This window comes from Phytophthora sojae (assembly GCF_000149755.1).
Source record: "Phytophthora sojae unplaced genomic scaffold PHYSOscaffold_14, whole genome shotgun sequence".
NCBI classification, from domain to species: Eukaryota; Oomycota; class Peronosporomycetes; order Peronosporales; family Peronosporaceae; genus Phytophthora; species Phytophthora sojae.
Window position 1 is genome coordinate 1,225,879 of NW_009258128.1, and position 13,122 is coordinate 1,239,000.

The following is a 13,122-nucleotide window of genomic DNA, read 5'->3' on the forward strand; positions in this document are numbered from 1 at the left end:
TCTGTATCTATTAACGTAACCATGCGAGTTGTGCAGCGAGCCGACGAGGCGAGCGGAACGTGTGCAAAATAACTAACAACAATATAAATTCTATCTGCCGCCTAGCGGCGGCGCTCGGCTAGTCCTAAACATCAATTGGAGTAACGCGTGGTCGGTCCGTAACGCCAAGGTTACATTAATTCGGATTGGCTAAAATTTGACACCCGAATATACTTTATTGGGTAAAATTAGTTCGCTACCGAGCGCAGCGAAGGCGGCTTCATAGTGCGTTGCGGGACCCCGATAGGGCCCGCTTAACTCTACAGATCTAACCTAGCACGGCGAGTAGTGCAGCGAGCCGACGAGGCGAGCGGAAGGGGTCCACTACTGCCGTAGCGAAGCGTAGGCAGCCTGCTTTAATAGCGGAGCAGCATAGCGAGCTCAGCGTCAACCAACTAAAAATTACCGCCGCGTAGCGGCGGCGCTCGGCTAGTGTCATCATCATCGCCACGGCTGTTTTCCTCGATCAGCGGGCCGCCAGTGTTGTCAGGGCACTTATCCTTGCCTTCCTCACCACCAGCCCAAACTTCGGACTGATCCACCGTGTACATACAGTGGTCGGTTTGGAGCATCAAGTCGATGCCCTGCAGCTTGTTGGCGCGCGCGCTGTCCGGGTAGCTGGTATTACCCCAGCCCATGGCCTTCGACCGCATGCGCGGGCCGATGTCCGAGTCATCCACCGCAGGGAGCTTGATAGGGGCGAACGTGCTGGGCTTCTCAAGCGTCAGCACGGCAAAGTTGTACGAAAAGTTGCCAGGATTGTACAGAGGATCGTTCACGGCCGACACGACCTTGATCTGCTCTCCATCCTTCGAGCCGTTGACGTAGCGCGCGCTGTGGTGTAGGGAACATCAAGTTTTGTGTCACACGCCAAGGCCGCAGTGGAACAACGTACCAGGAGCCAAGTTCTACTCGGTGGGATGACCGTTCGCCGAGCTCAGCGGGCAAGAATGCGCTGATGGACCGCTGAACTCGGCTGATGGTGTCAGAAACTCAAGGCACACCGGCCCCGACCTGGTGACACGTGGCAGACCCAGTGATGAAGACCCAGCCGAGTTCAGGAAGGCACTGGACACGCTCAGCCGAGGTCATGGGGAGTTCAAGCCGCCGAACTCGGCTAAACGGCACCACGTACCATCCAGATACGGTAACCGGGTCCAATTGAGTCCGGGAGTCGCCCCGTCGAGTCCAAGGGTCGCTCCGCCGAGTTCGTCGTGTTATCCGGACACCTTATCCGGCTCCGCCGAGTTCACTGGGTTATCCGGACATCTTATTCGGCTCAGCCGAGTTCGCCAGGTTATCCGGACAGGTTATCCGGCTTAGCCGAGCTCAAGCGTCGCCGAGCTCGGTGAAGAGTCGGCCGAAATCCAAAACCGCCCACTTTCATTTGATATTTGTATAGGAGCTTAGGAATAGTGGAGGCGCCCTGAAGGGGCGCCTCCACTATTCGCCCGACAGAGATAACAAACAACAGAGCAGAATTTTCTAGGTCCACAACACGTGCACGCGCTTCCAGTAAGCCCCTGCACGGGCCGGATTATGTCTGCTGTCAGCACCCGAGAGGCATCGCTTGTAGGGTGTTGACTGGTAGCGCCAAGAGATTAAGGTCGGCCCGGGTTGGGCGCGTGTCTCGCCAAGCGCGAAGGAAAAGTCTCGCCACCGCTGCGAGCCGGTGTTCCCGTACGTCCCGGGCACTGATTGCTGAGTCGAGCAGCCTTTGCTCTCGGCGACCCGTAAAAGCCCGCGAGGACCGTCGTCCGTCCTTTGGCGGAGGACACGGGATTTCTAATTCCGGAGTCAGGTAACTCAGCTGGCTTCCGTGATTGACTGGCTTGGGTACTTGGTCTCGGTGAGGACGAGACATCACTGTCCCGGAAGGGCCGAACCGCTGGGGGACATCTCAGCGCAGGCCAACAAGGGCCGACTAGCTCGGCTGTTGTTGTGTTTGTAGCTAGGGTGCCACATCTGCCGATTTTGTTCGTGCAACTACACCACAGCGCCCACCGCAACCCACTCGGGAACGGATGGTCTGAAAACGTAGGAGTTACACGATGCGGCAGTGACCACATGGATGGAGCTAACAAGAGCACCGCCCTTCGGCCGTTGACCGGATGCCGGCTGTGTACGTCTTTGTTCCGCCGGGAACCCTCCGCCCATAATGAGGGATCGCTCCATGTGCACGCCGACGGTGCCGACCGCGACGAGCGCAGTTTTGAGAGCGGAGATAGCTTTCATGCTCAGCGGGAGTTTGGGCGGTGGTCCAAGAGTAGTTTGCAGCACGCGGTAAATTGCAGAATGTATCCTGTATTAATCGTTTGGGTGAGCCCATAGGCGTTAGAAGTGCATTACTGTACCATACCTGCGCAGTATCCTTGAAGTACGGCATCAGTGTATACAGAGCAACCATTGACGTAAACCATTACATTTATACTAGTAGTGGAGCATCTCAGTCGCGTTGCTCCGTTGAGTTGCTTAGGGGGCCGACGCCCTGCAGTGGAATCTCCACTGCAGGCCGAAGTCCCCGCTCTCCCAACGTATCTGATGAAGCTGTTGATTAATTGGGTATAAGCCATCACGTGGAGATCAGTGCCGCTTCCGATCCGACGTCACATCTTCGATTAGGAACACTATTATCATAGAACTGCATGAAGAACTCGTCATTGCATGTAAGAAGTGCCTTGCGAGCTTTACACCCCAGACCCCCGCAATAGAAAACTAACTCCGAGTTGGGGCAACGGGTCCGTTCGCCGGAATGCTTGTCGCTGGGCGCGCCTACGCAAATACCGCGCGGCCCTGCTTCGCGGACACCCCGCGCCGGTTTGCTGCGGCTACGCTCCTCGCAACCGCTCACTACCGCTTCTAGTGCTGACTGCACTCTTGCTGGTAGGCCCAAACTTTAAGCGATAGTCTGTCCAATCTTATTTTCTTAAATAAACTGTAGGAGAGTGAGTCTGACGCTCCCGTATATAAGCCTGTAGACCGTGTTCCCTCCCTCCGCTCTAAATTAGGGTACGAACGTATGCGACAAGGCATTAAGTCACATCATCACAGCCGAAAAACTGTAACATTTTAGCTAAAGCTGCACCCGTCGTCCTTTGCTGAGCCAAATTAGCATTTCTCTGTGTGGGAAGTGCCCTCTAAATCGCGTACCTCCGATTTAATGATATATGGTCACTAAATTCCGCATCTTTATGCAGTTAAATGTCAAATCCTATCCATGTCACAATTCTGGAAATGTCAGTAAACACAGGATTATTTGGTCAAAAATGGCCCTGGGCGACTCAATCAGAATGTCAGCCCTAATCCGTTTCTTCTAAACTGATATCAGGTAAGTAAATGCGGGTATGGACCCTTGAAAAAGCTAAGTAAAAGTGATTGCATCAATGTAAGGGGGGACTTCGTCCCCAAATATTACATGTATTAATACTACAGATTGATTTGACTTGAATATTTAACACACGTGTCCAATACGAGAACTTGGCACTGAAACCCACCGTTGTCAACCGTGTTGGTGTGGCTAGCTAGGAGTTGAAGACCCGTTCAGCTTATTATGCATGGTAATGCAATGCAGTGAATTCCTGTTTAATACTTCTCTGGCCCACTTAAGAAACAACATTCGGCATTAAACCTCTATTTGATGTGGACCACATGTCACACATGATTGGGTATAACCTACTGTTTTATCTTACTATTGGCCAAAATAAATGGGTCTGCGCATGTCGAGATTATCGCGAGAAAAAACTCAAAACTGAGCCCTTCTAACTCGTCTCCAACAGGCGCTACAACATCGACAACCGAACATAAGGGTAAAGCGCGATTACGGTGATATTTTATTTTCTAATATCGCTAATTTTTGACGGCACCTCGCTAAAATAACTAATGTTGCCTAAAACGGACTTCAGATAAATGGCTGTTTCTCTTTTCTTTCTGCTGCTAGATTTTTTAAATCATAGCGTGAAACGGAGCAAATGCGCAGCTTTCGGTTGAGGTATTGCGAGTCATCAAACGATTTTTTTGTAGAAAGTTATGTCCAGAAAACCGAAGTGTTGTTTCTTATGTGGGCCAGAGAAGTACGTACGTACTATTTATTATGCAGAGTAGCTCTTAACAGCGTTAGTGCCAGCTAACACCCACGGCAATGTATACCGCAAATAGCACATACTCAATCCTAAGATCGCCAAGAATGGTATGTGGTGCACCCCAACTACTCGTTTTGCAACAACGACTCCTTTTGAGACAGATGGGACAAATCGCTACTCCTTTTGGGAATAGCTCTAGCGGGAAGAGCGGGTGTGCCACGCGATTTGTGTTTACCTGTGTTGACGCTTGATTTCTTAGCGACAAATGGTTCAAATTGTCCGTAAACGCCATTGAGCGAGCAGCAAACGAGTGCCGTAGAGCACAGGGTGCCACAGCTTGCGTGGTTATCATTGTGAACAGTTGCTGTGACAAAGCGTACATGTACCGGTACATGTACATTCGCGAGCGTACGGTAACGGCTCCGTTCGGTACGGTGCAGCACCGCACGGTACGGTGCTGACCGTACCTCAAGGGCACGATCTCTTATTAAAGAGATGGAAGCAAAATCGAAAACGCTTAAAAGCGTTTTCGATTTGGTTGCCTTTATTTTGGTTCTTATGCAGATCAGGTCCAGGATTTGACCATGCTGATTATATGACCGAATCGCAAGACCTGGACCAAACAACCGCAACAGTGGGTCATGGCTCAACTTGTCTTCTTGGATATCTTATCAGTTCATCTTTTCGCCCTTCTGAGTGCTGGCAATGTGAAAGCTGTTCCTGTGGGCCGACTATTTGGACGAGGAGACATTTTGCAGGGACAAATGCAACGTAGAAGCCCACCACTGTCTCACTATCACTCCCTTAGTCGTTTCTAGAGATTTTTAGTAAGCTACCACCTGTACCTATATATTATAGCTGCTTGCCAGAGTAAGACCTCACATGCTGCTCATCCTTATATGTATGTGGTGGGTTACTGCATTCCATTCGTTTATGGAGACTACGTATTCTTCGAAAACAGCGCAGAAACTACAACGTCTGGGTCAAGGAGTCGTGGGCAACGACTACGCTTGCCGCTGCCTCGAGTGATGACCCATGGTGCGCCCCCAATGTGCCCTTGCAAGGTCTGCAGGGCGCCATGGATCCGAGGTTGCCTAGCTCCTTCATTGTAGTCAACTTGATGTAGTCGATGTAGCCTGCACTGTACCATAGTACAGTGAGTCTTGACAGTGTCGGCTGCTCCGTTGCCACCACCGACACCTCAGGCACCTTCTTTAGGTCCACCTCGGCAGCTTCGACGTCTTTAGGCACCTTCGCTTCAGTGGACACTAGTGCGTGCGCCAGAGCTTCGGCCATTGAGGAAACCTTAATCGCCTCGACAGCCAGGCTCCGGCGCAGCTTTCGTCTCGGTTTGAAGCGCTTGATCCACCGACTCCTGCACCCCTGATCCTTTCCTCAGTCTGCTGCGCTTCGCCGGGCTCACCCACTTCGCCACCTCCGATGCAGGTCTCCTTGTCCTGGCGCATGACGATCAGCTGGAAGGTCGTCTCGGCACCGCTGTTAGACGTAACAAACTGCACCATTTCGCTGTTCATGTGTCCATTTCCACGAGCTCGTAGCGTGGGGCAGCCTTGACACCATCGAGTTGGAGGTCGGGTCTGGAGCGGAGCGTGGGCGCGGGCACGCCGACATCCGTCTTGGGCTTGGCGTTCTTGTTGTCCCTCCCCGTTGTCACAGTATGTAATGCCGTGGCCGTCGTGGCGGACGATACAGCAACGCTGCGCTGGAGCACCGACACGGAGTAGCAGGAGTCCATGTCTCTGCTCAGGAGCTTGCATGCGGCGAAGCAGTGGGCCATCTCCTCGCTAGCCACCGCTGGCAGGCCGTAGTAGACGCTAGAGCACCGCTCGCGTTGAGCTTCTGTTGTCGGTCCGGCTCGTCGCGAGCGGGTGCTCACGGCGTTGTAGTTGGCGGCATGGATGGGGAGGAGGCTCGGTGCATGGCATGTTGGGCGGGTAGAACTTGAAATCTCTCGAGACCCGTAAGCTCGTGTAGTGAGGTACCGATACGTTGCTGAAAGATGGCAAATGTGATCCAATCACGAGATCATAGAAAAAGGGTATATATTTTGAAGTAACTACTTTTTGATTGCCGAATAGCATCTTCTGAAATTGATTAACCGAATAGCCACTTTTTGTGTATTCGGTAGCAACTTGGTGCCGTACTTAAATGAGAAGGATAGCACCAACGCCCGCCGCAGGCGGATCCTGCCGACTACCGAGCGAAGCGAGGTGCTCCCTCCCGGGGGAGGTAGAGGGGGGTCTAGGATTTTGTGCCCCAAGGGTCAAAGGGGTTTTAGGGATCAGGGTATAGTTATAATGCCAAGGCGACTTATTGTTCCAGCTATTAATAGAACGCCTCCTGGGGTTTAAGATCCGCGTAGCACGCGGGCTTAAACCCAGGCATGTCTCTCGTGAACGCTACCTGTGGTTTATGATCCGTGTGCGTAGCACGCGGTCGTAAAGTACGCTCTACCCCAACGGCTCCGTCTCGAATGAGATGCAGGGTGTGAGTCTCCAGGTCTGGAGCAATGAAGACTGCTCGCATGTGTACACTATCAATCCATCGGATGTGTGTGCTGGGGGCGTCGCAGGTAAGGACGCGTGTGTGGGAGACACGGGTGGTCCGCTGATCAAGGAGAATGGTGCGGGCGACAAGGACGACGTGCTCATCGGCTTGGTTGCGCAGAGGAAGATGTCCCACAATGGATGGCGGCTGGTCCTACGGCAGATGTGCTGGAGCTGGGCACCCCCAAAAAAGAAGGGCGATGGGAGCAACCCATTGAACTACAGACCGCTGGCGCTGCTCAACACGGATTACAAGCTTCTTACACGTCTCCTCGCTACGCAGATCCGAGACAGTCTCGCATCTCGGATTAACGCCCACCAGAATGGAATTGTGCCTTTCCGAGACATCCACGCTACGATCGATTATCTGGAGGCTGCGCAGCGGATGGCTACACTCTCCCCGGAGCTGAGGAGCTGAGGGAGTCGCTCGTACTTCTTCTGGACTTTGCAAAAGCGTATGATTCACTGGATCGGCGCTTTCTCTACGCTACTCTGCGGCGGCACGGGTATCCATCTCACTTCATTCGTGTGGTTGAAAGTTTAAACACGGGAACAACAGTGCGTTTCCTTGCCAATGGGGAACGCTCCCGCCATGTTGCAGTGGCCAGAGGCATCCGTCAAGGTTGTCCGCTGGCTCCGCTTCTGTTCATCTTGGCTTTGGAACCTCTGTACCAGAAACTGGACTCTGCGGACGGCTTGCTTGGAATCCCGCTGCAGACGGCGGAGGCGAAAGCGCTCCTCAAGGTAGCCGGATACGCTGATGATACAGCTCTCTATCTACGATGCCCAGAGGAAATTCCTCGAGCATTGGAGATCGTACAAGGCTTCGGGGCTGCATCGGGTTTGCGGCTCAATATTGACAAAACGGTGGCAATGGCACTACACGAGGACGGGTTGTCTCCACCGCTGGATTGGCGCTGGCGAATTCAGCTGCTCGATCCGAGTGCACGGTGTCGCTACCTCGGTATGCAAATCGGTAGCAAGGACCAGAAAGCGGCTACGTGGCATCTCCGCACTCGACTCCGCCTCGCCAGTCACAAGACTTTGAGCGTGGAGCAGCGAGCACAGGTGGTCGCCGCGGTGGTCATCCCAAACCTCCTTTTCATCGGACGCCATGCGTGGCCTACGACGGCGACAGTGAGATCTTTCAACGCTTACATCAAGGCTTATGTCTGGCATGGCTACTTAGGGCAGCTGGAGCACCCATGCACCACGTGGCTGGTGGAAGATGTCGCGAAATTACCGAAGCAAAGACGGCGGCTTTGCGCTCCCTGATCTCCAAGCCGAACTGCTTGCGATGACGGCGACGACGGTCCTGAAGTGGGGTCGACAGGCGACGTTAGCGGAACGCCTGGTAGGCGATATCCTTCATCCACGAGAACCCACACTCCACGCCCCTCGGGTTTTCGTCACGCCTGGCAGCTCTGGCCGCATGTGGGGGGCTTCCGAGAAGGGCAATCGATGTGGCGTGCAGGCACGAAGATGTTAACTCTGGCGGGGCTGCAGGACCCGGCGGAAGGACATGGGCGCCACGTAGCGGCACAATATGCAGCTGTGGAAGCGGCTTTCCAGAGCGACCTGCAGTGGCATGGTGGTTTTTGCACGGTCGATGTATCGGGGCTTCTGGGCCAGTCGACAGCACGACTACGGGAGTTTTGGAGAGTCAACTACGGGCGTCTTCACTTCGAGTGGCTCCCATATGCAGAGGTGAGGCATTTATTGCTGTTCGATGCGAGCGGGCACCGAAATGTACATGGCCTGCTACCTCGTGAGGCCTCCGCACCAGGTCGGTTGGTTCGACACGTGATTGACTGGACGGTTTTACGGGCGGGAGTGCTCGAAGTTCGGAATGTACGTGGAGCCAGCCCTACAACTATTCGAATGCTGCTGGTGGCGCTTATCGCAAATTACCCAGGGGGAGATGCAGCTAGTAGCGACGCCGTCCGACCACCCAATCATCACGCACGCTAGCTACGTTCCCGGCCCAGAGCCTGGCTGCCTCTTGACCATCACCGCGGCTGCACGAGGACCGCCTGCGGAAGTGCTGGTCCACTCACAGCCTGCAGCGCTGCAGGAGTTGCGTCGCTTTGCCGGCCCAGATGTCGATATTTCATCCGTTCTTCCGGACCCGGAGCTGTCGCGTGTGGTTATGCTGTGGACGAGTGTCAACTGCACGAGAGACACTTTCAAACGTGTTGTACTGGCGACTTCGCGTCGACACGGCGCTCAAGATATTGACGGGCGCAAGTCAGACTGGAAGATGGATCACCCAGCCATATGCGCGGCACTGAGTAAGGTGGACTGGCTGGACCTGCGCCGAATCACAGGGGCCACCGTCTGGAGTGTACAAGTTCTCTATAGGTTGAAGCTACGGGCCTTTTCATATTGGGATGCGGTTCACGGGAGGCCCGGGTGTCCTCTTCCGGTCTGCCTCCAATCGGCGAGTCGCCGACGGCGACTGGTGCGGCTCACATTTTCTGGGAGTGCGCTGGGGCTGGCCGCCTTTGGACGGTTTTTTTAGCGCCATGGCAAGCGATCGGTATGGGGGACCTACAGTCACACCTCGCCGACATATTCGAGCTGGACCTGTCTATCGTGCCCTCTGGGGTATGGGCGCTGCTGGACACGAAATATGCCTTGGAGTCGGATGCTGCCAGACACAATGCCCGTAGGTTACTCCGAGACTCATTGCAGGACTGTTGGCGGCTTGGCGTCGTCCTTACTCTTCACGCTATATGGAAATGGAGGAGCCGTTGCCGAGACCCTGTCGAGGATATGTCGGCGCATCGAGCCATGGCGTTGTTATCGGGGCGTCTAGCAAAAGGGTACCTCACGTTGCGAGAACGGGCGCTTGGCTCCCCCGCTGCTCCTCATATCCATCAAGCAGCTCGGCTTGCTCATGCGGTGCTCACGGCCGGCGGCGACACCACACCCGAATACGCTGCAGGAGCACTGGAGACGTCGAGGTTTTTACTTTTCTTCGACGGCGGCTCGAGAGGCAATCCCGGACCGGGTGGCTTGGGGTCGGTGATCATACGGATTGGTGGCCGTGACCTCTCTCCGGTTGTGATGTGGATGGCGAGCGTGTCGTACGCAGCGCACTCCACGACGAATAACGTGGCGGAATACTGGGGGCTACTACTGGGCCTTCGGCGAGCGCTGGCGATGAAGCTAACGGGGCTTCATGTGATTGGAGACAGCAAACTTATCCTCACGCATCTGGCGCGGCGACGCCCTCCCAAGGCTGCTCACTTGCGAGATATTTACGCGCAATGCAGAACTATCGCGGACCAGCTTCAGATCACGTCCTGGACGCATCACCTCCGCCACTTCAATAAGACGGCTGACAAATTGGCGAACCTCGCGATGGATACCAAATGCAGCATCCAGGTACTTGACACAGACATCGAGCACCTTACCCCGACCTGGTCGTCCGTGACAGCACTACTCACGAGCGATGTATCACAATGGATTGAAACCCATCTAGACCCGGATGAAGACGGTAGACGGTCGAACTCACTAGGCAACTCTGAGGAGGATGCATGTGCTAGCACCTTCAACGGTAGTTAGCAAGCTGACAGAAGATGTGTAGGCTTCTGACAGACGGACATTGACTTAGTCGTTAGATTTCCTAAATGACTGTAATGTACCTCACCAAAAACTAAAACTAACTCATCGGCTTGGTGAACTGGGGCATCGGCTGCGGTAACGAGGGGTATCCCACCATCTACTCGCGCGTGTCCTGGGCGGTGAAGGGGCTCAAATCAATCCATTAAGTTGGCTAGCTTGTTTTGTTTGAGCCAGCATTCGGATTTGGAGTTGTTGGCATGGTCGTATTGACGATTTTTTTTTCTTCTTCCAAATACGACCCCCTTTAGTAGAATTAACATTCAACAAAATGGTCGGAGAGATCTGCTGAAATCCGGGCTGGTAACTCAGCCAGGAACGGAGACGAAGTCATCTAAGCGACGACAAGTGGAACATCTGTGATTGTGGCCGCTCGAATGAAGACCCGTACCATAGTTTCACCAGATCGCATATTGTCCAAAATTAGTGTTGGATGGGAGCAAGCTCCGAGTGCGCGGGAATGTGCTCCGAGTGAGCGCTACTGATCCGCTCACTTTTTTCTGCGCGGATCGGTTCATGGCTACATTCGCACTTACGGCAAAGTTCGGTCTGTCGAGTCATGTGTGTGTAGTGCGTGTCTCTGCTACGTGTTTTTGATACTTCGAAGTATTATGAGTTTTACTATGGGGAGGGAACGCTGCCGATTCCGCGCATTCAGAAATATTTCGGAGCTGCGCGGTACTGCTCGCCGCGCACCGCGCGCTCGGAGCACGAGTGCGCGCTTCCATCACTATTCAAAATCCAACGGACATCATTGTTGGTCTCACAAGCTGGATCTATGGCTGCAACCTGACTCAACTCGCAATTATCGCTCGCGTCTCGGGTGCTCGGGAACCAAAAGTACATGTTTCGTCTAGAAGGAACAGGGGCGGAGACCTCGAATACAAACAAACTAGTAAACGAAGAACCAATAGCATTTTGCATTGCGGACTCTACAGTATATGATATTTTCTGAATTGGTCAATTTAGCTCGATCAAGTAAGGTAAGCGATTTGAATTAGTCTGATGCTACTAAACTGGCTGCTTACTTTCAGCTAATATATTTGAAAATTCACAAGCTTTTAAATATAGCTTAAGTGTTTCGAGTACAAACTCACTTTCTGATAGAAGCAGCACTATTTTTCTTCTTCTGCGTCCTACTACGTAGTATTATACTACTTAGGATTTCTTGAGCAAGTATAGATGTGATCACTGTATTTACCTAGCCATTACGAAGAAGGTCGTTGGTAACTTCATCTAACCGAGGCACGTGCCGTTTCCACCAGTAATGGAGTCGATCCACGCTCTAACACTTGACACTCGAGAGTAAATACCGGGGTAACCTTCTCGCCCGCACGTGTCATCCTTGCTCCAACTCACCACGCCGATCAGTAAGTCATCGGTACTTCCTTCACCCGCCCCTTGAACGATAAGCGGGCCACCCGAGTCACCAAAACACGAGTCCTTGTTCTGAACGCCTCCAGCGCAGACCATAGTTGAGTCAATGGCAGCATTCGTGGCGCATTCTTCGTCGCTCATCAGTTGAATATCAACTCTCTGCAGTTCGTACGGGTTGGTACCATTACCTCTGCGTCTGTACCCCATCCCATGGTAGTAGCCCACTTGCCCGCCTTGAAGTCAGAGTTGTCCGCCGCTGCCAATTTCACGGGCGTAAACTTGCTGGGTCTCTCGAGCTCGAGTACCATGAAGTCGTGCGATTCCTTTACCTCCATCGAGTAGCTCGGGTGGTTCATGAGCGACACCACTCGGATCTGCTCGCCGTCTTGCGTTCCATTTCTGTAGTGCGAGCCGATGGAGACCCAACGAATGTCGTAGACCGAGCAGTGCGACGCACTCAGCACGTGCGTCGGAGAAATGAGGGAACCGCCGCAGATACTGTTGCCCGTGGGGTCGAGCGAAGACTGGTCATGTATGTTTTGGAGTCGCTGGGGACAACCTCGCCACCCAGGCAGGATAAGGCGCCGCTCGACGGTGTTTTCCTCGTAACCATAACAGGAACCGGCGGCGCAGACGGCTGCGACCACGAGAGTGGGAAACGCCTTCATCGCGTCCAGTGCAAAATGTCGTTTGAGGTTGTTGCGTGAAAAGAGCGTGAAACGTGAAGTGCGGCTTGCGGCAGGAGAGAGAGACGGCTGTTTGCTTTGATTGAGATTGTGACGCCGCTCAAGAGTGGGATGTGTAATAGAGCAACCCAACGCTTATTGCCGTTTGCAGATATTTTAGCCAACGCATGCTTATTATCTCATTAATAATCTTGATTTTAGTCTAGCAAGCTCTTAATTAAGACCTAGGTCTGATTTATATATCTCGCCAGTACAGGTCTAAGATGCAAGGTTGGGGTCTGTTTCACACGACTTGCAAAACGCAGAAATGCCATTCTAGACGGGCCAAACCGAGTTTCTGGGCCTAAAAGCGGCCCCCACCAAAGCATAAAGCTAAATCAGCCCTCGCCTATCTCGTGTCCACTCATATTAAGAGGCAGGCGTGGTCTATTTTAGAGGTCTATTTTAGAGGGCAAAGTATTTGCAAGCGGCAATCATTATTGTGAAAACCGATTAGAATGTCTTATTGGATTGTTAATCCGCCGATTTAGTGGCTTAATAAGACTGACGACCCCCGATTTGTTAAATCCGACCTCCTAATTAGACTGGGGTACCTCGATTTATACTCAGGATTATTACCTAGGACGACTTACAGAGTCAGAGCATATGAGACAGCGGCAAACAAAATGTTACTTAATAATTAGTAAAGTAAATTCGACTCATATTATGAGTCGAATATACATTTGCTAATCGGTCGATTAAGCCAGA

General features: G+C 53.0%; 6 protein-coding genes across 6 annotated transcripts; 4 read left to right on the forward strand and 2 right to left on the reverse strand.

Moving 5' to 3' along the window:
* Window positions 1-434: 434 nt before the first annotated feature.
* On the reverse strand, window positions 435-2,274 carry PHYSODRAFT_532340 (hypothetical protein; the record flags this gene model as incomplete). Its single annotated transcript, XM_009540055.1, has 2 exons — window positions 435-873; window positions 2,030-2,274. The coding sequence occupies 2 exons, from the start codon at window positions 2,272-2,274 to the stop codon at window positions 435-437; spliced, it is 684 nt and encodes a 227-aa protein (XP_009538350.1).
* Window positions 2,275-7,510: 5,236 nt separating this feature from the next.
* PHYSODRAFT_416231 (hypothetical protein) lies at window positions 7,511-7,819 on the forward strand (the record flags this gene model as incomplete). The annotated part of the gene is made up of 1 exon (XM_009540056.1): window positions 7,511-7,819. A coding segment is annotated over one exon (309 nt), but the record flags the coding sequence as incomplete, so codon positions are not given.
* A 787-nt stretch (window positions 7,820-8,606) lies between these two features.
* Window positions 8,607-9,206, forward strand: PHYSODRAFT_532419 (hypothetical protein; the record flags this gene model as incomplete). Its single annotated transcript, XM_009540057.1, has 1 exon — window positions 8,607-9,206. One exon carries the CDS (start codon window positions 8,607-8,609, stop codon window positions 9,204-9,206), a length of 600 nt encoding a protein of 199 aa, XP_009538352.1.
* Window positions 9,207-9,376: 170 nt separating this feature from the next.
* On the forward strand, window positions 9,377-9,838 carry PHYSODRAFT_417971 (hypothetical protein; the record flags this gene model as incomplete). The annotated part of the gene is made up of 1 exon (XM_009540058.1): window positions 9,377-9,838. A coding segment is annotated over one exon (462 nt), but the record flags the coding sequence as incomplete, so codon positions are not given.
* A 12-nt stretch (window positions 9,839-9,850) lies between these two features.
* Window positions 9,851-10,255, forward strand: PHYSODRAFT_531978 (hypothetical protein; the record flags this gene model as incomplete). The annotated part of the gene is made up of 1 exon (XM_009540059.1): window positions 9,851-10,255. The coding sequence occupies one exon, from the start codon at window positions 9,851-9,853 to the stop codon at window positions 10,253-10,255; it is 405 nt and encodes a 134-aa protein (XP_009538354.1).
* A 1,293-nt stretch (window positions 10,256-11,548) lies between these two features.
* Window positions 11,549-12,302, reverse strand: PHYSODRAFT_341721 (serine protease trypsin-like protein; the record flags this gene model as incomplete). Its single annotated transcript, XM_009540060.1, has 3 exons — window positions 11,549-11,848; window positions 11,878-12,213; window positions 12,249-12,302. 3 exons carry the CDS (start codon window positions 12,300-12,302, stop codon window positions 11,549-11,551), a joined length of 690 nt encoding a protein of 229 aa, XP_009538355.1.
* Between the last annotated feature and the right edge of the window lie 820 nt (window positions 12,303-13,122).